The sequence below is a fragment of the Lithobates pipiens genome, unplaced genomic scaffold, assembly GCF_037356315.1.
Source record: "Lithobates pipiens isolate NorthernLeopardFrog02 unplaced genomic scaffold, aLitPip1_a1.2 Scaffold_19, whole genome shotgun sequence".
In the NCBI taxonomy this organism is placed as follows: Eukaryota; Metazoa; Chordata; class Amphibia; order Anura; family Ranidae; genus Lithobates; species Lithobates pipiens.
The window spans coordinates 583332937-583359339 of NW_027507764.1; the positions used below are offsets into that span (position 1 = coordinate 583332937).

Here is a 26403-nt window from a genome sequence, read left to right on the forward strand (position 1 = left end):
AGAATGCATTTTGGGTGTGGGGGCGGGGTTTAAAGTGCCAATGACCTCCAATGATTGTATGATTGATTGATTGATTTTTTGTTGGAGGGGGAGTTAAAGTGCCACTGCCTCCAAAGATGTGGGGTGGGGTTTTTTAAGTGCCACTGACCACGAATAATTGTATGATTGTTTTTCTTTTTGGCAGGTGGGGAGGAGCTGGGGGGGTTCTAAAGTGCCACTGAGCACCAGTCATGGTAGGATTGTGTTTTTTTGGGGGGATAGGGAGGAGGGAGGGGGTTCCAAAGTGTCACTGACCACCAATGATTGTGTGATTGTTTTTTTTGTGGAGGGGGGAGAGTTCAAGTGCCAGGGATCTCTTCCTCTAATAACGGAAGGGTTGGACTTGGCTTTAGTAGATTACATTTAGAGGGTAAGAGCTTCTTCTTCTCAATACCAGTATGTTTCATAACCACCCCAGGGTCCCCTTTGACCACTTTCCTACCGGGCACTTTCACCCCCTTCCTGCCCAGGCCTATTTTTAAGCTTTTAGCACTGTCACACATTGAATGACAATTGCGCGGTCATGCAACCATAAATTTAATTTTTATGTTTTTTTTTTCACACCATAAGAGCTTTCTTTTGGTAGTATTTAATCACCACTGGGGTTTGTATTTTTTGCCAAAAGTAAAAAAAAAAAAAAAAAAAATCATGGTTCGTTATAACATTTTTCTCCTTACCTGTTGAGGCTTCACTGATGGGCACTGATGAGGCGGCATTGGTGGGCAATGATGAGGCGGCACTGATGAGGCGGCACTAGTGGGCACTGATAAGGTGGCTCTAGTGGGCAAGGATGAGTCTGAACTAGTGGGCACTGATGAAGCGGCACTAGTGGGCACTGATGAGGTCGCTCTAGTGGGCAATGATGAGGCGGCACTAGTGGGCACTGAAGAGGCGGCACTAGTGGGCACTGAAGAGGCGGCACTAGTGGGCACTGATGAGGCGGCACTAGTGAGCAATGATGAAGCGGCACTGATGAGGTGACTCTAGTGGGCAATGATGAGGCGGCACTAGTGGGCAATGATGAGGCGGCTCTAGTGGGCAATGATGAGGCGGCACTGATGAGGTGGTTCTAGTGGCCAATGATGATTCGGCACTAGTGGGCACTGAACAGGCGGCACTAGTGGGCAATGATGAGGCGGCACTAGTGGGCACTGATGAGGCGGCACTAGTGAGCAATGATGAAGCGGCACTGATGAGGTGGCTCTAGTGGGCAATGATGAGTCGGCACTAGTGGGCAATGATGAGGTGGCTCTAGTGGGCACTGATGAGGTGGCTCTAGTGGGCAATGATGAGGCGGCTCTAGTGGGCACTGATGAGGCGGCTCTAGTGGGCAATGATGAGGCGGCTCTAGTGGGCACTGATGAGGCGGCTCTAGTGGGCAATGATGAGGCGGCTCTAGTGGGCACTGATGAGGCGGCACTAATGGGCACTGATGAGACAGCAGTGATGGGCAGCTCTGATAGGCGGCACTGATAGGTGACACTGATGAGGAGGCACTGATTGGCAGCACTGATGGGCACTGATTGGAAGCACTGGTCATCAGGACACTGATGATCAGTGCCCTGATTATCAGAGTAGATGTCCCTTTAACACAAGCTGGTTATCGGCTCTCTTCTCCCCTCCTCTTGCTGTCAGCATGAGGAAAGAAAAGCCGATAACCAGTTTGTGTCTACATCCGTGACCAGCTGTCATTGGACACACCTGATCATGTGGTAAAGGACCGCTGCAATTAACCCTTTACCCTGATCTGTGATCAGTCCGAAGGGCTCAGCTATCACACTGCATGCCGCAGGGGGGCGCGCGGGCAGCACGATCACGGGGAGGACTTCCATGGATGCCCTCCCAGCAAAGTAAGCCTGTGCTAAAGCCGTCTTTCGGCCAGGCCAGGAAGTGGTTAAACAGTTCAGGACACCAAGGGGGTGGGAAGGATCAGAGAACATGTGACTACTATCACAGTGGTCACATGATCGGAAGCCGGTCCCGCTGGCTACTGACCTATACCCTGTGACAGCTCAGTCTTTGTGCTGTGAGTGCGCTCTCTGCACATAAATAACGGCCGACCAGCAATGCATGTGTGCAGTGTGTGGACGTTAAAGCTCACCCTTTTGCTGCCAACCGTATGTGTCAGGTAGTGGTAAACAAGCTCCATCTGTCTCAAAGAAATGGTATAAAATCCAATGGGTACAGTGCTGCATGACAGAGTAATTGTCAGTCAAACTATCGCATTGCTGAAAAGCAGCCTAGACAGGAAGGGGTATTACAGGTGGCCACTGATGTGGTCAGGACCGTCTTTAATACTGATTGGACCCTGGGCAAACTTTTTCTTGGCTCCCCCCCATACAATTTTGCTCTCCACCTGCTCTGAGACATACCATAAATAGCAGCTAGACTTCAAATCAGTTTACTGTATCAGATCAGGCAGTGATTGTGATTGGTTGCCAGAGGTTATAATGTATCATTACAGCTTCCTGACTGTGGTTGCTAGAGGTTACAGCACATCATTACTGCTCACTGATTAGTTGCTAGATGTTACAGCACATGATTTCTGCTTGTTGATTGGTTGCTAGAGATTTCTGTACAGTAATACTGCTCGCCCCTATTTACTTATGAATGCCGGTTACTTACATGTAAACACAGGGTATGCAGGTGAGTCATCTGTACACAACAATAGGGCAGAGCTGGGCAGCATTAGTCTCAGCACTTCACACTGAGATATTGGGACACAGCACGGGACTAAAACTTCAAAGGACAAGGGAATTTAAACTGCGATAGTTGGCAGGTATGAGGCAGCTGCTTTGGGCCCCATAACAATGACAGGGCCCAGGGCAGCTGCCCCTTCTGCCCTGCCTTAAAGACGGCCCTGGATGTGGTGATTGGGTAATCAAACGTTATGTAGGCTCGGAGGTGTGGCTGTCAGCAGTCACCCGCCTATAACAGTTGGAAAATATCACTGAATTACCTCCTGTCTTGGAAACGGCTCCGACGAGATTCCGGGATTCCTCCAGCACTTGCTTCTCCATCGATTTCTTCCCCATCCCGAAATTGCGCAGTGACGTTATGGTGAATCTGCGCAGCTGGCGCCATCGTTCGCCTTCAAGGCTGGGAAAACCTGCGGAGAGGAGACAGGAAGATCGTAATCACGTCAGCAACAGGAACCAACAAAGACCGCTGCATGGCACCTGATGGGGGAGGGTAAAGGAAAGGGGTGAAATGCGGAAAAAAAATGTGGGTTGTGTGTATAGATATACAGTATCTCACAAAAGTAAGTACACCCCTCACATTTTTGTAAACATTCTATTTTTTTCTATCTTTTCATGTGACAACACTGAAGGAGGAGGAGACAAGTTAGGAGCGCTGCCCGTCTGCAACCTAGATGGGGTAAGTGTAGGGCTGGGTGACCGACCGCGAGACCCCCTGGGGAAGGGGGGGGGGGGTTTGCAGGTTGTTAGCCAATCCCCCCCCTTTAAAAAAAAAAACACCTGCGGCCACTGAATCCCGGTAAACAGCAAGTGTTTTTTAAATACAGCTGTGGGTTCTATTATTCACTTGTATTCTCTTCCTGTCAGTGCAGAATGTCAGCCCAGTGTCAGGCTCTAAGGCCCCCAATGGAGACTGTCCTGTCTCCTGCCTAAGCTCAGGGCTGACAACTGGTGCTCTATTCAGAATGGTAGAAAAATGTGAAACTGTCAGATAAACTCCTTTAACCACTTGCTTACTGGGCACTTAAACCCCCCTCCTGCCCAGACCAATTTTCAGATTTCAGCGCTGATGCATTTTGAATGACAATTGCGCGGTCGTACAACACTGTACCCATATGAAATTTTTATCATTTTTTCCCCACAAATAGAGCTTTCGTTTGGTGGTATTTGATCACCCCTGCGGTTTTTATTTTTTGTTAAAAACATGTAAAAGAACCTAATTTTTTTAAAAATATTTTTATATATTTTGTTATAAAATGTTGCAAACAGGTAATTTTTCTCCATCATTGATGTACGCTGATGAGGCGGCACTGATGGGCACCGATAGGTGGCAGTGATGGGCGGCAATAATGGGCACTGATCAGCACTGGTTGGTTACACTGAGCACTGCTAGGTGGCACTGATTGGCACCACTGGTTGGCATTGATAGGTGGCACTCATGGGCATTGATAGGTGGCACTGGTGGGCGCTGGCAGGTGGCACTGTTGGCACAGATGAGGCAGAATTGCCTCTTCCTCTGATGTCCCTTGCACATAAGCCAGTAATCTGCTTTTTTTTTCTCCTTACGCTGTCAGCGTGAGGAGGAAAAAAAAAACGATTACCGAGCTTTTGTCTACATCATGTGATCAGCTGTGATTGGCTGACAGCTGATCACGTGGTAAGGGGCCGGGATTGGCCCCTTGCTCGGATCTGTGATCACCCGAGTCTCAGTAAGTCGGTGATCACAGCGCACGCCGTGCAGGGGGCGCACGGGGTGCATGCAAAGGGGAGGCCAAGCATATGACGGCCTCCTGGAAATTCAGGCCCGTGTTGCGGCCGACATTCGGCTATAGCGCAGACACTAAGAGGTTAAATCTGAAACCATCTTTGTTATGTTTTATTTTTTTTTATTTTATTTTAGCAATAAGCTAAAGCAGGAGAAAGGAAAAGTCCGTAACACTTGACACATGGGGAGAGACTAAAACTGGAGCACACAGAATCTGGTGCACAGGGGCGGACTGACAACTCATGGGGCCCCCGGGCTATGGGAGATTATGGGGCCCCCGGGCAATCAGAGATTATGGGGCCACACAAATTTTTACATACTGTCCCTGGTTTTACTGAGGCTGGCAACCCTGATGGGGGCCCCCTAGTGGCATGGGGGACAGATGAGGGGGAGACTGATGGTAGAGGACAGATTAGGGGGAGTCTGGTGGTGGGGGACAGATGAGGGGGAGTCTGATGGTGGGGGACAGATGAGGGGGGGTCTGATGGTGGGGGACAGATGAGGGGGGTCTGATGGTGGGGGACAGATGAGGGGGGGTCTGATGGTGGGGGACAGATGAGGGGGAGACTGATGGTGGGGGACTGATGAGGGGGAGACTGATGGTGGGGGACAGATGAGGGGGAGACTGATGAGGGGGAGACTGATGGTGGGGGACAGATGAGGGGGGTCTGATGGTGGGGGACAGATGAGGGGGGTCTGATGGTGGGGGACAGATGAGGGGGAGTCTGATGGTGGGGGACAGATGAGGGGGGGTCTGATTGTGGGGGACAGATGAGGGGGAGACTGATGGTGGGGGACAGATGAGGGGGAGACTGATGGTGGGGGACAGATGAGGGGGGGTCTGATGGTGGGGGACAGATGAGGGGGGGTCTGATGGTGGGGGACAGATGAGGGGGAGTCTGATGGTGGGGGACAGATGAGGGGGAGTCTGATGGTGGGGGACCGATGGTGGGGGACAGATGAGGGGGAGACTGATGGTGGGAGTCTGATGGTGGGGGACAGATGAGGGGGAGACTGATGGTGGGGGACAGATAAGGGGGGGTCTGATGGTGGGGGACAGATGAGGGGGGTCTGATGGTGGGGGACAGATGAGGGGGGGTCTGATGGTGGGGGACAGATGAGGGGGAGACTGATGGTGGGGGACAGATGAGGGGGAGACTGATGGTGGGGGACAGATGAGGGGGAGACTGATGGTGGGGGACAGATGAGGGGGGGTCTGATGGTGGGGGACAGATGAGGGGGAGACTGATGAGGGGGAGACTGATGGTGGGGGACAGATGAGGGGGGTCTGATGGTGGGGGACAGATGAGGGGGGTCTGATGGTGGGGGACAGATGAGGGGGGGTCTGATGGTGGGGGACAGATGAGGGGGAGACTGATGGTGGGGGACTGATGAGGGGGAGACTGATGGTGGGGGACAGATGAGGGGGGGGTCTGATTGTGGGGGACAGATGAGGGGGGGACTGATGGTGGGGGACTGATGAGGGGGAGACTGATGAGGGGGAGTCTGATGGTGGGGGACAGATGAGGGGAGGTCTGATGGTGGGGGACAGATGAGGGGGAGACTGATGGTGGGGGACAGATGAGGGGGAGACTGATGGTGGGGGACAGATGAGGGGGAGACTGATGAGGGGGGTCTGATGGTGGGGGGTCTGATGGTGGGGGACAGATGAGGGGGGGTCTGATGGTGGGGGACAGATGAGGGGAAGACTGATGGTGGGGGACAGATGAGGGGGGGTCTGATGGTGGGGGAAGGATGAGGGGGAGACTGATGGTGGGGGACAGATGAAGGGGAGACTGATGGTGGGGGACAGATGAGGGGGAGACTGATGGTGGGGGACAGATGAGGGGGAGACTGATGGTGGGGGACAGATGAGGGGGGGTCTGATGGTGGGGGACAGATGAGGGGGAGACTGATGGTGGGGGACAGATGAGGGGGGATCTGATGGTGGGGGACAGATGAGGGGAGACTGATGGTGGGGGACAGATGAGGGGGGGTCTGACGGTGGGGGACAGATGAGGGGGGGTCTGACGGTGGGGGACAGATGAGGGGGGGTCTGACGGTGGGGGACAGATGAGGGGGAGTCTGATGGTGGGGGACAGATGAGGGGGAGTCTGATGGTGGGGGACAGATGAGGGGGAGTCTGATGGTGGGGGACAGATGAGGGGGAGTCTGATGGTGGGGGACAGATGAGGGGGAGTCTGATGGTGGGGGACAGATGAGGGGGGGTCTGATGGTGGGGAACAGATGAGGGGAGGTCTGATGGTGGGGAACAGATGAGGGGGAGTCTGATGGTGGGGGATAGATGAGGGGGGGTCTGATGGTGGGGGACAGATGAGGGGGAGACTGATGGTGGGGGACAGATGAGGGGGAGACTGATGGTGGGGGACAGATGAGGGGGAGACTGATGGTGGGGGACAGATGAGGGGGGAGACTGATGGTGGGGGACAGATGAGGGGGGTCTGATGGTGGGGGACAGATGAGGGGGAGACTGATGGTGGGGGACAGATGAGGGGGAGACTGATGGTGGGGGACAGATGTGGGGGACAGATGAGGGGGAGACTGATGGTGGGGGACAGATGAGGGGGAGACTGATGGTGGGGGACAGATGAGGGGGAGACTGATGGTGGGGGACAGATGAGGGGGAGACTGATGGTGGGGGACAGATGAGGGGGAGACTGATGGTGGGGGACAGATGAGGGGGGTCTGATGGTGGGGGACAGATGAGGGGGAGACTGATGGTGGGGGACAGATGAGGGGGAGACTGATGGTGGGGGACAGATGAGGGGGGTCTGATGGTGGGGGACAGATGAGGGGGGTCTGATGGTGGGGGACAGATGAGGGGGAGACTGATGGTGGGGGACAGATGAGGGGGGTCTGATGGTGGGGGACAGATGAGGGGGAGACTGATGGCCGGCAAAATAATTTAAACAAAAATTAAGGATTCATTCAAATGTGATCTGCTCTCATTTGAATCGCTCTTCAGAGAACATTTCACACTTTTAACCTTGAACTAGCAGATTAATGCTTTTCTCCTGAATGGGTCTTGTTCGATGGGGGTGTCATTTCTTCCATGGCTGCGAAGCATCGCGTCGCATCGCATCGCGTCCTTGGCATTTTATAAAAATTATAATTTGATATTTTCAGGAAGGGGGCGGGCCCCCGTCGGGTAAGGCTGTACGGTAGTTGTCGCCCCCCCCCCCCTCCCCCGTGATTTCCAGCAGCAGCCCTGATGACAGGTGAGATGTATTTTTGCGATCCTGCGGCGATATTCTCTCACACACACACTTCAGGATCTATTTATCATTTCTTACTGTATCCCTCTGAGTAGACATCGATCACCGGAGCGGGCGGCCTGCCGCTGAACTGCTCCCCGTGATTTAGCAGCGCGTCCTTCACCACGTCGTAACCGCAGAGGACCACCTCGGGGTCGCTGAGCTTCCAGATCGTGAATATCGGGCCGTACTGCTTACGCAGCTGCAACACAAAAGCGGTTACAAGGTTTAAAAAATTTGCATTATACAGAAAGACGGATAAGAAGATTTCCTTTCCTGCAAGCTTGGCTGACAATGGTTCAGCAAACCGCCACGCGGAATCCCAACTCCGCCATGGTCGCTCCAGCGGCTTCAAGGCCTGCAAGGCTAACCATTGCAAACATTTTTTTTTTTACTGGATTTTTCTTATCAGTAAACTGTATACTAATCACCGCCCTAACCACTAAAAGAGCCGGTTGACACTGGGGCAGCACGACTTGCAGCGCGACTCACAGAGGTGACTTCAGCGGCGGCTTGCAAAACGACTTCTGTATAGAAGTCAATGCAAGTCGCCTGAAGTCGCCCCAAAAGTAGTACAGGAACCTTTTTCTAAGTCGGGGCGACTTGAGTCGTTCCTATTAGAACAGTTCCATAGTACGGAACGGGACGCAAATCGTCAGGCGGCTAACAAGTCGCCCCTGTGTGAACCTGGGTACAGGGCCGGTGCTACCACTAGGCAAACTAATCAGCCGCCTAGGGCGCACTGCTGCCTAGGGGCGCCTGGCCACTGGTTTCCCTCCGCGTCTCCATCCTCTGCAGGCTGCAGCATGTAACTAACTCAGTCCCAGGCAGCTGCTCCATCCAACCGGTACTGTAATTAGAGGCGCATCACAGCACTGGAGCCAGTGCTAGAGGAAGCAGAGCCGATGCTTCCTGTATATCACCGCCTCCTGTCACATGGATAGGGCAAAGGGGGTGGAGTCAGGGGTGGAGCCAAGGGGGGGGGGGCTGCAAAATTAGGTTTTTCCTAGTGTCAAAAATCCTTGCACCAGCCCTGACTGGGTCTAATGCCCCGTACACACGAAAAAGAAATCTCACCGCTCCAGGAACACACATGCAGCTGGTGAACTCTTCTCTCGGCCTGGAGTCCACAGGTGCAGGCACTAGGGTTGCCACCTTTTCTTCAAGTCAAACCCGAACACTTCAGCGGCGCACAGCAATTATTATTTTTTTATATTTTAAAAAAAATATATATATATATATATATATATATATATATATATATATATATATATATATATTGTTATTAAATAACATTTCTAATCATATGAGATTAATAACAAGAGTCCCCCTTTACATCAGAGTCCACAGAGTTCCCCTTTTACATCTTCGTAGAGTTCCTTTTCACTGTAAGGGGGGACTCTGCAGACTCTGATGATAAGGAGAACTCTGGTAATCAGCACCTCTCATCCAGATGTATCTGAGGCTGCTGGACTTCAAATTTCCAGCCACAACTTTCCTTTTCTGAAGCACAGCTCCGGGGATTGAAGTGTGGGCAGACACAGAGGGGTAGGGGTGGGGGGGAGAGGTGCAGATCGAGCCCTCTCTCCCCTCCCGTCTGTGTGTGTGTTTGGGGGGGGTGGGGGGTTGTTAGTGCTGGCATTGGGCAGCATGAAAGAATGTAACAGTCACTCTCAGCTTGGACAACTGCAGCCAGCAACCCTGCTGGGAAACCATAGTCCAGTCTGAATAATGTGTCCAGGTTTCAGGCAGTCTGAAACCCGGACGCATGGTTCCAAACCCGAACTGTCCGGGTGAATCCTGGACAGGTGGCAACCCTAGCAGGCACTAGGCAGACTCTGGACTGCTGCACTCTTGGAAAAAAAAAACGCCTTTCTTTATTTTAAAAAAATCACATCAGAAGAAAACAAAAAATCACATCAGAAACGTGAGCCTTTTTGTCTGCTGTGTTCGTTGTACTTCTGATATGATTTTTTTTTTTAAATAAAGAAAGGCGTTCAGAGTCTACTTTCGTTTGTTGCCCTGTACACACGGTCGGACTTTCCGACGGAAAATGTGCAATCAGAACTTGTCGTCGGAAAATCCCCAAAGTTTGAGAGCAGGATCTAAAAATTTTCCGACAACAAAATCCGAATCGTTTAAATTCCGATAGTGTGTAGGCAAATTCCGACGGACAATGTGCCACGCATGCTCAGAATAAATTACGAGGCGAAAGCTATTGGCTGCTGGCCTCTTTATAGTCCCGTCGTACGTGTTCTACGTCACCACGTTCTGAGCGATCAGATTTTCTGACAAATTTGCACGACCGTGTGTATGCAAGACAAGTTTGGGCCAAAATCTGACAGATTTTGTAGTCGAAATGTCCGACCATGTGTACAGGGCATTAAGGACCGAGCCTCTTTCTGAGATTTGTTGTTTACAAGTTAAAAACAGGGGTTTTTTTTTTTGCTAGAAAATTACTTAGAACCCCCAAACATTATACTTTTTTTTTTTTTTCTAACACCCTAGAGAATAAAACGGCGGTCGTTGCAATACTTTCTGTCACGCCGTATTTGCGCAGCAGACTTACAAGCACACTTTTTATGGGAAAAAATACACTTTTTTAAATTAAAAAAATAAGACAACAGTAAAGTTAGCCCAATTATTTTTTTTTTAATATTGTGAAAGATAATGTTACGCCGAGAAAATTGATACCCAACATGTCACACTTCAAAATTGCACCCCGCTCGTGGAATGGCGACAAACTTTTACCCTTAAAAATCTCCATAGGCGACGTTTAAATTTTTTTACAGGTTGCATGTTTGGAGTTTTAGAGAGGAGGTCCAGAGCTAGAATTAGTGCTCTCGCTCTAACGATCGCGGCGATACCTCACATGTGTGGTTTGAGCACCAATTTTCATATGTGGGCGCTACACACGTATGCGTTCGCTCTTCTGCACGCGAGCTCGGCGGGATGGGGCACGTTTTAAAAAAAATAAAAAATTCTTGTTTACTTTACCTTTTTATTTTTTATTTTTACACAGTTTTTAAAAAAATAAATAAAAATAGTCACTTTTATTCCTATTACAAGGAGTTGTAAACATCCCTTGTCATGAGAAAAAAGCATGACAGCACCTCTTACGAATCTGCCGCAGAGACCACTTTTATCTTGTAGCGGACCGCCCGCTGAAAAAGGAGGTTATTGGGGGGTTGTGGTAGCTAGCTGCTGCCATCACAATGATATCTTCCTTCAAACAGCCGACGTAAAACTGCGGCGGGCGGTCCGTAAGTGGTTAAATAGAATCTGAGAAGGTGATATTAGTTACATAGTAACATAGTAGGTGAGGTTGAAAAGAGACACAAGGCCATCAAGATATGAGGACATTGCGATAAACCATGACTCGCCCCGCGCTGTCATAATGTGATTGTAAAGTCTTTTTTTTTTTTTTTCCCTATGTAGCAGAATCTTTAACCTCTTCCAGTCTAATGAGGACCGTATGTAACAGTTCCTAACACAAAGTTCAACAGTTCTCTCCGCTTCACTACAACGTCCGCTTGTAGCTCTTCAGCCTCTTGAGCCCCTGGTCTCTCACTGGACTCTCTGATTCACTGACTTTGAATCTCGTGAGCTCCTCAGGGCTTTTTGCGATGGTTTCTCCCTCAAGCGTCACCCACGTTTTCCCTGGGTCCTTAGCTTGGCACTCCAGATACTTTTCAGCCTTCCCCGTTACCCGGCTCTGTCCCTGGCTTGAAACACAAGGCTGCTCTGCAGGCATGTACTGGCCATCGAGACTATTGGGAGTTTCCCGGTGGTCCAATGGCTCAGTGGGCCAGGTTTGAGTGATAGCTGTACTGCAGGGATGGACTGACCTATCGGGCATTGTGGGGCCCCATGACAGGCTCTGCAACACTAGGACTGGAAGAGACTGCAATAGGACCTCTCACAGCGCGCTGCTCCCCGCCGGCCCCTCCTTCTCTCCTGTCCACCCCAGGTGCTTGTACATGACCTCATCCGTAATGGACGAGAAGAGCGGAGGGGCCGGCAGAGAGCAGCGTGAGAGGTCTCATCGGGTGAGGCTGTGTACTATTGCCATCACTGGGGAGGGGGGAGCACAGGCAGCCAGTACAGATGTAGGGGGCCCAGGCCCCAACAGGATCGCAGGAGGACCCATGATAATCTCCTGTTTCCCCACGTTGTCCCCCTCTGTCCTTCAACCCCCTGTGTCCTCCACCCCCCACGGTATCCCCCTGTGTCCTCCGCCCCCCTGTGTCCTCCACCCCCCATGGTGTCCCCTACTGTCCTCCATCCCCCTGTGTCGTGTCACCCCCGTCCTCCACCCAACCCCATGTCCTCCACCCCCCACGGTGTGTCCCTCTGTCCTCCACCCCACCCTGTGTCCTCCACTCCCCACGGTATCCCCCTCTGTCCTTCACCCCCATGCTGTCCTCCACCCCCATGCTGTCCTCCACCCACCTGTGTCCTCCACCCCCACGGTGTCCCCCTCTGTCCTCCACCCCCCTGTGTCTTGCACCCCCCACAGTGCCCCCCTGTGTCCTCCACCCCCTACTGTGTCCCCTCTGTCCTCCACCCCACCCTCTGTCCTCCACCCCCCCCCCCACTGTGTCCTCCACCCCCTCCTGTGTCTTCCACCCCCCCACAGTGTCCCCCTCTGTCCTCCACCCCCTACTGTGTCCCCTCTGTCCTCCACCCCACCCTCTGTCCTCCCCCCCCCCCACTGTGTCCTCCACCCCCTCCTGTGTCTTCCACCCCCCACAGTGTCCCCCTCTGTCCTTCACCCCCCACAGTGTCCCCCTCTGTCCTCCACCCCCAACGGTGTACCCCTGTGTCCTCCACCCCCTCCTGTGTCTTCCACCCCCCACAGTGTCCCCCTCTGTCCTCCACCCCCCACGGTGTACCCCTGTGTCCTCCACCCCCTAGAGGCGATTCAGTTCGCATTGTGCGCTATATAAGTATTTCATTTATTCATTCACCCCCCACTGTGTCCCCATCTGTCCTCCACCCCCCCTGTGTCCTCCACCCCCCCCCCCCCCCACTGTGTCCTCCATCCCCCAACAGTATATATACTGTTTTTGTACGTGTTTGCAATATTAAAGTGGGCCGGTCTGGATGAAGTCCAGGGCCAAATTTTTGTCCCAGTCCAGCCCTGCTGCTCTGCAAGCGTCACCTCCTCTGGTTGGGTCCCTGACTTGATCACCGCCTAAAAGTTTACCAATTTTCCATTGTGCCCGTTCAGAGAGAATACTGCTCCAGTACTTGCTTCAGTTACTCACTGTGGTCCCTGGTAAAGGTGATTGGTCCCTTTATGGCGACAGCTTCCCTTCTACCTCCGACCACAACAGGTTCATCAGCCGGCAGAACCATCACTTTTAGTTGGACTGCAAGCTGCAATCCCAACCCTGCACTGCCCTCTTACTTCTGGATAGGCCTTCACACAGTCAAATGTCCCCGGGATAGGCCCAATCTTTGGCCTAGCAGCCCGGGGCAGGTGACACATGTCCACCCAGATGGCAGTCCAGAAGGCACAGAACATAGATCACCTAAATCCACCCGAATACATAGGGTCTCCCAGCAGGCCAAGGGATCCAAGAAAACTCCTGCCCATTGGCTGAGATACCCCATATACCCATAACCTGACCTTGAGTTGTCCTTCTCATACCTAGTGGATAGTGGATTTAGCTTGTTAGGGTCTACTATTTTTTGCATTACTGTTCAGGATGAGGTACTGGTCCTAGATTGTCCATTATTTGAGGGTCTCTTATTGAGGCCTTCCTCACAATTTTCTGTTTTCCTACTTTCTCTGGTAAATTGCCGCGGTTATGCAACACTGTATCCAAATTAAATTAATATGATTTTTTTTTCACACAAATAGAGCTTTATTTTAGTGGTATTTGATCACCTCTGGGTTTTTTTTTTTTTTTTGCAATATGAACTAAAAATAAATTAATTTAGAAAAAAAAAAAATTCAATTATATTTTCTACTTTCTGTTATAAAACATATCCAATAAAATCATGTAACACTGTACACAGTTGAAATTTTTCAACTGTGGAGCTTCCTTTTGGTGTGTTTTTTTTTTTTGTTTTTTTTTTGCTAAATAAAGGAAAAAAAAACAACATTTTGAAAAAAAAAACAATATTTTCTATTTTCTGTTCTAAAACAAATAATAAAAAAAAAATCTTCATAAATTCATGCCAAAATGTGTTTTGCTACATGTCTTTGGTAAAAAAAAATCCCTATAGGTGTATATTATTTGGTTTGTGCAAAAGTTAGTGTCTAGTCTACAAACCGTGGTACATATACTGGAATTTACTAGACATGTGCATGACAAAGAAATTTGTTTCATCTCGTTAATCTAGTTATTTTGTTTATTTAAATTTGGTTAATTCATTCAATTTATATTCATAATTTTCGAATTTAACCGATTCCCGAATGATGTACGTTGGCAGAATGGCACGAACAGGCAAATGAGCTTACAGGTACGTCCCTTTTAATTTGCCACAGTGCCATCGCATGCGTGCACCGGCCAGGACCTCCTTGAGTCTGGTCGCGGGTCCCGCAGACTTGATCGCTGCGGGGATACCTGAAATCATCTCACGGAGAGGAAGAACGGGGAGAAGCTAATGTAAACAAGCATCTCCCCGTTCTGCCTAGTGACAGTGTCACTGATCTCTGCTCCCTGTGATCAGTGTAGTGTCATACACAGCCACGCCCCCCTACAGTTAGAAACACACCCCAGGACACACTTAACCCCTACACTGCCACCTAGTGGTTAAACCCCCTTCACTGCCAGTGTCATTTACACAGGAATCAGTGCATTTGTATAGCACTGATTGCTGTATAAATGACAATGGTCCCAAAAATGTGTCAAAAATGTCCGATTTGTCCGCCATAATGTCCCAGTTATGATAAAAATCGCTGATCGCCACCATTACTAGTAAACAAAAAAATTATTAATAAAAATGCCATAAAACTATCCCCTATTTTGTAAACGCTATAACTTTTGCGCAAACCAATCTGTAAACGCTTATTGTGATTTTTTTTTTATACCAAAAATATGTAGAAGAATACGTATCGGCCTAAACTGAGGGGAAAAAAATGTTTTTTTTATATATTTTTGGGGGATATTTATTATAGCAAAAAGTAAAAAAATAATGTGTTTTTTTTTTTTTTTAAATTGTTGCTCTTTTTTTGTTTATAGCGCAAAAAATAAACTGGAGAGATGATCAAATACCACCAAAAGAAAGCTCTATTTGTGGGGGAAAAAAGGACGTCAATTTTGTTTGGGAGCCACGTCGCACGATCGCGCAATTGTCAGTTAACGCGGCGCAGTACCGAATCGCAAAAAGTAGTCTGGTCTTTGGCCTGCAAAATGGTTCGGGGGGCTTAAGTGGTTAATGATTTTTTTTTTCAATTGGAAACATCCGAATTGATAAATGTTGAATCAAATGATAAACGGTTGAATCGAAATCTTTTTTTTTTTTTTTTTTTTTATTCAAATGTGGCAAGTTAAACAAACAAAAAAGAAAAATCTTCATCAAATGATTACAATGACACTTTAAAGAGGAAGTAAACCCTGATGAGTTTACTTCCTCTTTCATTCCCTGCAAAGGCAAAGCATAATGGACTACTATGCATCGCATCGCATCGCATAGTAGTCCATTATGTGTCACTTACCTGACACAGGAGCCAGCGAAGTCACCGCTGTCCCCTGTAGTCCGCCGCATCCATCTTCTTGGTGGGGTCTCGCAGCTCCGCCGCTGTCATTCGGCGAAGCCGCGATGACGTCACTCCCGCGCATGTGCACGGGAGCCGACACGCGCGGCAGCTCCGTCGTTGAGAATGCCGCGCTCAGTGCGCCTGCGCGCCGCTGTCTACGGCGCATGCGCCGTAGACAGCGGTGCCTGTTTTCGGGCAAATATCTCCTAAACCATATAGGTTTAGGAGATATTTCTTGGACCTACAGGTAAGCCTTAATCTAGGCTTACCTGTAGGTCAAAGGGGTTTGTAAGGGTTTACAACCACTTTAAATCACCTTTTGGCTTAACTAAAACAGCATTATTTTCAAAAAGGTTCTCTAATAACATACACAGTCTCTGATTTCAGCAATATGTGTACAGTTAGAATTCGACTGGAGTTCGATGTAAAATTAAATCCAAATTTCAGTCCAAATTTCCGAAATTGGGACAAATTTTGTCTTGTTATTTGTCCGAATGTAGTTTCGTTATGCGGACGAATTTCATTTTGTTATTCGGAGAATTCTGTAAAATTTGTTTATATTATAATTCGGGCATTCGGATATATCCAAATCTCCGAAAAACAAAAAATGTGTCCGAATATTAATTCGGAACGAAACGGCACATGTCTATAATTTACGCATCTATGGCATTATACTTCGATATGTAGGCCAAAGCTTCTCAATCCCCACAGCAATAAATAGGCATTTTTGTTTTACTGAATTTTAACCGATTGCCACCGGCCCACAGCAGCTGTATGGTGAGCGGGCAACAGCCCAAGGCTGGGCGCGATGTACCTGTACATCACGGGCCTTTCTTCTGGGTTCAGGGTATGCATGCACGCGCACCCTGCCCACCCGTGCTGTGATTGGACACAATACAGGTTTGGCAGCTGGTTTCAGACAATCATTTTGGCTAAAGTCAGCTGATTGGCTTTACAAAAACACAGAACTCTGTGTACAGTGATCAACGACTTATAGTGGCACACTGATAGCGCGGCGGGAAATCTGGCGCTAGCTGATGCTGACTGAGGGGTGCAGCCCCATTACAACATTGCGTCAGTAAAAAATGTGTTAAATTGGTTAGAATTTGTTAATATTTGATTAGTCATCTAATAAGTAAATGTTGCCAAGAGAGTTGGGACCCCCAGATAAAAGTAGCATTGGATGTCTATGGCCATGAAACAGTTACGCATTGTTTGCAACCCCTCAATAGAGCCTGTTAATGGCACAGAAAGTTTGTGCCCGCTATTGGGCCAACAATGGGCCTAAATGTGCACCATTTTTTTAATAGGTCGAATTCTTTGTTCGTGTGATATGTGTTTATGTGTCTGTTGTGCACCTGAGATGCCTTCCTTAGTCACGTACCTCTGGAAAGTATTTGCAGCCAGCGCTGTCCCCAATATATTGGGGGGTCCCCAGGAGAGGCAGCGGGGAGGGTCCTGGAGGTAGAGAATTGTATTTCTTCGGCTTTCTCCAGAAGGAAATGAGGAGGAGGAGGGTGAGGAGGAAAGAAAAGACCACCGCGAGCACCGGCAGTACAGTCATCGTTCTGCAATTGAAGGGTTATTTGTTAAAGGGGACCTGTTAGTAACTTTACAAGACTCTGTAGGGAAAAAAAATTCTAACATGTTACAATATACACAACAGTATTTTATTTTATTTTTTCAGAAAAGCTCCCCCTTTTATCACTAATAAAGAAAGGATGTGCTTGGGTTGGGCTCTGAGTTTGCACTGAACCTATGTTCAAGTGAACCTGGAGGCCGGCTGTCAGTGCAAGGCCAATGAGCTTTGGGTGGGGGATTCCCTGCCCACGCAGCTGAATATATACAAAGGGTTAGGGAAGAAATCCATTGACCTAATTTGTCCATATTAGAGAGGACATGCAAGGTGTGTTTAAAAATGTAGTGAATAGTCCTATATCTCAACGGCAACATGGGCCAGGTGCACACGCATGTATGTAGCTATCCAGAGACACGCCAAAGAAGTACCACCTTGCGTGAATTACACTTGAACTTCAGGGTAAACCCGCTGTGGGCAGTCGCACATAGTCGGTGTGAGAGGTAGGGTCACAGTGCAACGGAACAACTAGTGAACATCAAGTTCATGGGCAAAACGGTGATGGAGATGCATGAAATGTTGGCGTAAGTGTACGGGTTGCATAGTAGGTGAGGTTGAAAAAAAAGACACAAATCCATTAAGTCTAACCTATGTGTGTGTGATTATATGTCAGTATTTACATTGTATATCCCTGTATGTTGCAGTCATTCAGGTGCTTATCTAATAGTTTCTTGAAACTATCAATGCCCCCTGCTGAGACCACCGCCTGAGGAAGGGAATTCCACATCCTTGCCGCTCTTACAGTAAAGAACCCTCTACGTACAGTAGTTTAAGGTTAAACCACTTTTCTTCTAATTTTAATGAGTGGCCATGAGTCTTGTTAAACTCCCTTCTGTGAAAAAGTTTAATCCCTATTGTGGGGTCACCAGTACGGTATTTGTATATTGAAATCATATCCCCTCTCAAGCGTCTCTTCTCCAGAGAGAATAAGTTCAGAGCTCGCAACCTTTCCTCATAACTAATATCCTCCAGACCCTTTATTAGCTTTGTTGCCCTTCCTGTACATCCTTCCTGAGGACCGGTGCCCAGAACTGGACAGCATACTCCAGGTGCGGCCGGACCAGAGTCTTGTAGAGCGGGAGAATTATTGTTTTATCTCTGGAGTTGATCCCCTTTTTAATGCCGATATTCTGTTTGATTTGTTATCAGCATCTTTGCACTGCATGCAATTCCTGAGCCTATCATCTACTAGGACCCCCAGGTCCTTTTCCATCATAGATTCCCCCAGAAGTTCTCCCCCCAGTCTATAGATTGCATTCAGATTTTATCCACCCAAATGCATTATTTTACATTTTTCTACATTGAACCTCATTTGCCATGTAGTTTCCCACCCCATTAATTTGTTCAGATCTTTTTGCAAGGTTTCCACATCCTGCGGATAAGTTATTGCCCTGCTTAGCTTAGTATCGTCCGCAAATACAGAGATTGAGCCGTTTACCCCATCCCCCTCCTCCAGGTCATTTATGAATAAATTAAATAAGATTGGTCCCAGCACAGAACCCTGGGGGACCCCACTACCCACCCCTGACCATTCCGAGTACTCCCCATTTATCACCACCCTCTGAACTTGCCCTTGTAGCCAGTTTTCAATCCATGTACTCACCCTATGGTCCACGCCAACGGACCTTATTTTGTACAGTAAACGTTTATGGAGAACTGTGTCAAATGCTTTTGCAAAATCCAGATACACCACGTCTACGGGCCTTCCTTTATCTATATGGAAACTCACCTCCTCATAGAAGGTTAATAGAGTGGTTTGGCAAGAACGTTTCTTCATGAATCCATGCTGATTACTGCTAATGATACCGTTCCCATTACTAAAATCTTGTATCTAGTCCCTTATCATCCCCTCCAAGAGTTTGCATACTATTGATGTTTGACTCTTTATGGGGCAAATATGGTCTGTCCTCACGTTTTTACTGTTTACATACTTAAATAATTTCTTGGGATTTATTTTTGCTCTCCTCCGCTATCTGTCTTTCATGTTCTATCTTTGCCGTCCTTATTGCACCCTTACATTTCTTGTTGCATTCTTTATAAAGTCTGAATGCTGATGATGATCCCTCAACCTTGTATTTTTTGAAGGCCTTCTCCTATGCATTTTTATATGCATTTTTACATTGGAGTTAAGCCATCCAGGAATTTTGTTCGCTCTTTTAAATGTATTACCCAATGGGATGCACTGGCTAATGCCCTTATTTAATATGCTCTTAAAGCAAACCCATCTCTCCTCTGTGCTCTTTGTTCCTAAGATTTTATCCCAATTTATGGCTTCTAGCAAGGCTCGTAGGCTGGGGAAGTTGGCTCTTTTGAAATTCAGTGTCTTTGTATGCCCCTTATGTTTCCTATTTGTGTGATTTATACTGAAGACAATTGACCTGTGATCGTTGTTGCCCCGTATTTCCACATCCGTGATCAGTAGATCCAGTAACTTTATTTCTAGTTGGTGCGTCTGCCATCTGACCCATAAAATTGTCCTGCTAGACATTTATGAACTGGCGAGCCTGAGATTAATGCACGGTTCCCTCCGACCCAATCTATGTCTGGATAGTTAAAATCCCCCGTTTTGATAACACTTCATATCCTTGCTGTTATTCTAAATTGTGATTGGAGATCTGTCTCCCCTTCCTCCCTCAGATTAGAGGGCCTATAACATACTCCCAGTATTATTTTCCCCTTAGCTTCATCATTTGGAGCTCTACCCATAAGGATTCCACCTCCTCCCTGGCTTCCTTAGTAATGTCATCTTTCACATTCACTTGTACATTATTCTTGTTATATAGGCATACCCCTCCCCTCCCCCTTTTTTAACCTCTCTATCCTTGTGATAAAGGGTATACCCTTGAATGCTTGCCAGCCAATCATGAGAGCTGTTGAACCAGGTCTCTGAAATTCCCACAAAATCCAAATCCTCCACGTACAACAGTATCTCTAGTTCAGCCATCTTGTCCGCCAGGCTCCTGGCATTGGTGAACATGCCACGTAGTTTAGACCGGTGGCATATTATCCTCTTATTGGGTGTTCCGAGAATGCAACTAGGACTTGCTACTATACTTGCCTTGGGTTTATGTGCTTTGATCAACCTACCACTAATGCCCCCAATATTACCCTCTGGAATATGTTCCGTGCTGACTATCTCTACCTCTAACTTTTTGGCCATCTTCATTCCCAGCTGATCTGCACCCTCCTCCTAGGTGCAGTCCGTCCCGTCTATAGTACCGGTTATCGACTGAGAAGGCGGCCCAGTCCTCCAGGAACATAAACCCCTCCATACTACACCAGCTCTTCAACTTGTTTACTTCCCTAATCTCCCTCTGCCTTTCTGGTGTGGCTTGATGTACCGGTAGTATTTCTGAGAACACCACCTTGGAGGTCCTTTTCCTCAATTTAGCTCCTAAGTCCCTAAAATCGTTCTTTAGGACACTCCATATGCCTCTGATTTTGTCATTGTTGCCAACGTGCACCATGACAGCCGGGTCTTCCCCAGCCCCTCCCAGGAATCTGTCCACCAGATCCGTGATGTGCCGAACCTGAGCGCCCGGTAGACAACATACTGTTCGGGGCTTCAGGTCTTTGTTACAGATTGGCCTCTCTGTCCTTCTAAGAATTGAGTCCCCTACCACCAGAATCTGTTTTCCCTTTCCCTTCACTTCCTCCCCACTCTCATTGGAGGAGTTCTTCCCCTGGCAGCAAGGAGAGTCCCTCAGCTCCAGCAATGCTGGTCCCTGACTGGGATCACCAATGTCACTCAATGGAGCGTACTTATTGGGATGCTCCAGCCCAGGATTGTCCTCCCTGGCACTTCCCCCTCTACCCTTCCTGACTGTCACCCATCTACTCTTTGCTAGTGCCTGTACCTCTTTGTCTCCCCTCACCTCTGTGCTGGCCCCTCCCATGTACGTTCCTGGCTCTCCTTTAGTATGGAGGGACTTCTCAGAGCTGACAGTTGCTTCGCCAGATTCAGTTCCTGGGCTAAAATGCGCTTACATTTTGCACAGCTGTATTCGGTTGATCAAGGTTGATCAAGGTTGATCAAGGAACGCATACATGTTGCAAGATTTACAACAAGTCACCTCTCCACACCCGCCAGGCACCGTACCTATTAAATTTAATGAGGATTGGGGATTATACCCTGTCCAAATTACCTAACTAGCTTCCTGACACTAATACTCAACAAGACAATACACAGGCACTCACAGACTTACGTGCATTTGCAGACCTACGTGCACTCGCAGACCACTCGCAGAATTACGTGCACTCGCAGACCTACATGCACTCACAATATACAAGTACTAATGCCGCGTACACACGACCGGACTTTTCCACATCAAAGGTCCGACGGAACGATTCCGGCGGACCATTCGATCATGTGTGGGCTGCAGCAGACTTTTGATTTGCAAAACTCCGACAGACTTTAGAAATGGACAAAAACCGACGCGAGGGCAGCCATTGGCTACTGGCTATGAACTTCCTTATTCTATTCCGGTCGTACGTCATCACGTTCGACTCTTTTGGACTTTGGTGTGATTGTGTGTGGCCAAGTCCGTTCATTCGGGAAAAGTCCATCAGAACTCTGTCAGAACTCCGTCAGAACTCTGCCGAAAGTCCGTCTGACCTAGTCCCTCAAAGCCCGGTCGTGTGCATGCGGCATTACGATCCACACCCAAACACTCAGGTACTCACACTACATAAGAGGTTATAACAGGGGTCATAGTACCTATTTTCAGCTCTGGTTTTTAACTCACCACTTAGACCAGTTCCACTTGGACAGAGTTCCAGCAGACTCAAAGATGAGCAGGCTCACAATGAGTTCTGCACATGGTTATATAGGCCTCAAGCACCTGTGACCAATTAACCACTCCCCTTAATTAGTAGGCTGAAGGAAACAAAGATAAAAAAAAAGGTGTTAAAAAGCTACAAGGAAAAGCCCCAAAAAGAACCTAAAAATGCAACCCAGCAGTCACCAGCAGTCAAAAAGCAAGACTTGTTCACTCTCCACTCAAGGTCCCCACTGTTTAGCTTCCAACCAGCAGTCTGGCACTGCGGGCAGTTGAATGTAGTGAGAGGTAGGGTCACAGTGCAAAGGAGCAACGAGTGAACATCAAGTTCATGGGCAAAATGGTGACGGAGATGCATGAAATGTTGGCGCAAGCGTACGGGTTGGAAGCCATGAGCAGAAAATGTGTTTGCCACTGGTTCAAACACTTTCACAACAAGAAGGAAACGGCTGAGGATGAACCACGTTCGGATCAGCAGTCGACAAGCAGAACCCCAGACATGATCGAGCAAGTGTTTCAAATGCTGGCACGAGATCATCGACTGTTCGCACTATTGTCCGTGAAGATTTGGGTAAGAGGAAGATCTGTTCGCGGTTTGTGCAACAGATGAACAGAAAGCAAAATAGATGGAAACCTCTGCATATTTCATGATCATGTGTGACCAGGATCCATCCGTTCTGCAAGCTGTCGTCACAGGGGATAAGACCTGGTGCGAAAGGCTTGATCTGAAATTTAGGCAGCAATCGATGGAATGGTGTTCACCGTCTTCCCCACGACCCAAAAAAAGTCGCCTGCGAAAGTCCAAGGTCAGGACAATGTTGTTCGCCTTGTTCGACCACAATGGCATCATCCATAATAAATTTGTTCCTGCAGGTCAAACCATGAACACTGCATTCTACGAGGCAGTTTGGAAGCAGTTTCTACAATCTATCCACCATGTTTGGCCAGAGTTACACAGGATCGGACAGTGGATGTTGCTGAACGATAACGTGCCGGTGCGCTGTGCGAACCATGTGTGCCAATTCATGGCACAGCACGGCATGCCTACTCTCAATCATCCACCTAACTCCCCTGATCTTCTTTCTGTTTACTCGCCTGAAGAGTGTCATGAAAGGTGCACGTTTTGCAGACGTGGCAGCAATCAAAGAGTATGCAACAGTGGTTCTGCAATCAACTCCTAAAAAGGCTTTTGCTGCCACTTTCCAGAAGTTTTATGAACATTGCCAAAAGTGTGTTGTGAAGGATGGCGATTATTTTGAAGGCCAATAATTGTAATTTGTTTGTATCTTCTCTTTTGTTTGTTCTCTGATACCATTCACCAAACTTTTTAGACACACGTCATAGAGCAAGAACACTTCAACTACAAGTGAGCATTATGTACAGGAGAGGAGTGTGGAGGGTTTGACAGTGGGCATTATGTACAGGAGAGGAGTGTGGAGGGTATGACAAGTGGGCATTATGTACAGGAGAGGAGTGTGGAGGGTATGAAAAGTGGGCGGTATGTACAGGAGAGGAATGTGGAGGGTAAGCCAGTGGGCAGTATGTACAGGAGAGGAGTGTGGAGGGGATGACAGTGGGCAGTATGTACAGGAGAAGAGTGTGGAGGATATGATTGGGGCAGTATGTACAGAAGGGGAGTGTGGAAGGTATTATGGGGGCAGTATGTACAGGAGAGGAGTGTGGAGGGTATGATGGGGGCAGTATGTACAGGAGAGGAGTGTGGAGGGTATGACAGTGGGCGGTATGTACAGGAGAGGAGTGTGGACGATATGACAGTGGGCAGTATGTACAGGAGAGGAGTGTGGAGGGTTTGACAAGTGAGCAGTATGTACAGGAGAGGAATGTGGAAGATATGACAGCAGGCAGTATGTACAGGAGAGAAGTGTATGACAGCAAGCACTATGTGTAGCAGAGAAGTGTGGAGGGTGTTACAGAGGACAGTATATACAGGAGAGGAGTGTGGAGGGTATGACAGTGGGCAGTATGTACAGGAGAGGTGTATGTAGGGTATGACAGTGGGCATTATGTACAGGAGAGGAGTATGTCGGGTATGACAGTGGGCACTAAGTACAGATGAAGGAATCTGGGAAGGTAAAATGTAAAGGTTTGTGGAAGGATGTTTAGGGACTACGTAGTGGTTAAGCGGGCCATACATGGATTGAAATGAAGCTAATTAAGCAGAGACCAGCCATGGCCGATCTATGTATGGGCTATCTGGTTGTACACAAGTCAGTCTATTAAGCGACTTGAGTACAACCAGCCTGTCAGGTTTTTCCCAAAACAATCAGTGCCGCCAGCTACAGTCAGCAACACTGATGATTGTATTGTGTGAGTAGGGAAGGCTCCCCACTGGCAGAACACAAGAACACTGCGGGAGTGATTCCCCCATCCACAGGTCAGTAGGTGAGAGGGTGTGTGGGGACAGGCTGGGGAGAGAGGTCTGTCAGCAGGGGTGTGACATAAAAAGTTGCAACGACCACCATTTTATTCCCTTATATATAATGTTTTAAGGATTCTGAGTAATTTTCTAGCAAAAAAAATATGATTTTTTTTTTACATGTAGGAGAGAAGTGTCAGAATTGGCTTGGATGGTAAGGGGTTAATTACCATATGTAATTAATATACAAATAATTATTTTATATTGTTTTTAAGGTAATTAAGGCTCTGTGAGCTCATTCTCTCAGTCTGCTGCAGAGTGTGCCGGCTTGTATTTAAACTAGCCGCTCAGCAGTGGCGTCGCTAGGGGGTGGCTTTTGGGGCTATAGCCCCCGAATCTAGGACCCATAACCTCAAGTCTCTACAGGGGTCCCCAAGGGGAGGGGAGGCTCTCTGGGGACCCTAATGTAAGGGGGAATCTCTGGGAACCCTGATGTAAGTGGGGGGCTCTCTAGGGACCCTGATGCAAGGGGGAGGCTCTCTGGGGACTCTGATGTAAGGGGGATACTCTTTGGGGACCCTGATGCAAGGGGGAGGCTCTCTGGGGACTCTGATGTAAGGGGGAGGGCTCTCTGGGGACCCTGATGTAAGGAGAGCTCTCTGGGGACCCTGATGTAAGGGGGAGGGCTCTCTGGGGACCCTGATGTAAGGGGGGGGGCTCTCTGGGGACCCTGATGTAAGTGGAGGGCTCTGGGGATATGTACACACACACACACACGTATATTACTGTATATACACATGTATGCCCGCCCAAGAGTATGACTTTCTTTACTACGCTGCTATGGGCTCTAGCCCCAGATCTTTTGTAGATCTAGCAACGCCCTTGCTGCTCAGTATGTAGCTTCTGACAGGCTTCACAAGGAGCCCAGTATCTCCTGAACCATAGGTCCTAGTAGCCCCATATTTTGGCCATTGGTGGGATAGGTCTACCCTCTAAGCTTGATCTTTTATTTATTTATTTATTTTAATGATTTTTTTTTTGCAAATGGGCCTATCTTAAGGTAAGGGGTCTGGAGCTGCAGCTGCAATATATAGCCCCTATGTTAATCTGGCCCTGCTGCCTCCTCTACCTCTTCCTCTCCACCATCAGCTCCCCATACTGCCTCCTATACCTCCTCTCCACCACCAGGACCCTCTCTGCCTCCTTTACCTCCTCCTTTCCACCAGCAGCTCCCAGTCAACCTCCTATACCTCCTCCTCTCCACCACCAGGACCCTCTCTGCCTCCTTTACCTCCTCCTTTCCACCAGCAGCTCCCAGTCTACCTCCTATACCTCCTCCCCCCACCATCAGTTCCCTCTCTGCCTCTTATACCTGCCCCACTTCCACCATTGACTCATACAATTTTTAATTAAGCAGCAAAAATGAGTAAGTAAATCATTGTTTTTATCTCACCAGCTCTCTTTTGATAGCGGCGTGTACTCTCCAACACTCCCTTGGGTAATGACTATCCTCTTGCTCTTAACCTTCTGAAGACATACATTATAAAGCCTCCTTTATTGGGTTTGGGGAGTAGTTACTCAGATTTTATAGGTAGATTTATGTCTGGGCTGGGACTAGACACAATGTGGAATGTGGAATAAGTTTTAGCAGAGAAAGCTGAGATTATTTCTGTTATGCACAATGCAAAGTTCACAAGTCATTAGATGGCGTTAGAAGATGTAAATTGTATGGTGTGTGACGTCACCCAACAGAGACTGTGAAATGAGATGAATGTTTGCTGGATTAACTGGCTACTTGAAAACACACTTGTAGCAGAATCTCTGACCTCTTCCAGTCTAATTGGAACCATGGAGGCCACAGACTGCTGACATCCTTCAATATGTGGTGGGTTGTGAGGCATAGTGGGTGCAAAAGGTAGTAAAAGTCTTAGGGCGCCAGACACTTTTTGGATGCAAAAGCGGTTTTATTTCTTTTAACAGTCCTTTTATATTTTGCGAGGGAAAAAGGGTTGGGGCCAGGACAACTTTAAGTAGTTGCAATTTCAATAGGCAGACTCCAAGACTCCAATAGGACCAGGGAAAGACCCCCAGCAAGGCGCCACTTCTGCACGTGCAGGTTT

The 26403-nt window shown here is 48.3% G+C and overlaps 1 protein-coding gene across 1 annotated transcript in view; it reads right to left on the minus strand.

Annotated features, from left to right (window-relative positions):
• Positions 1 to 25896, minus strand: part of LOC143997722 (cytochrome P450 2C8-like) — a 58117-nt gene extending 32221 nt beyond the window's left edge. Inside the window, exons 1-4 of the mRNA XM_077493503.1 lie at positions 25737 to 25896; positions 16877 to 17060; positions 7818 to 7980; positions 2999 to 3148 (exon numbers count right to left, since the gene is read on the minus strand). Of these exons, the coding sequence (XP_077349629.1) occupies positions 2999 to 3148; positions 7818 to 7980; positions 16877 to 17056 (493 nt within the window). The 5' untranslated portion in view covers positions 17057 to 17060; positions 25737 to 25896. The remainder of the gene's footprint in view (positions 1 to 2998; positions 3149 to 7817; positions 7981 to 16876; positions 17061 to 25736) is intronic.
• Between the last annotated feature and the right edge of the window lie 507 nt (positions 25897 to 26403).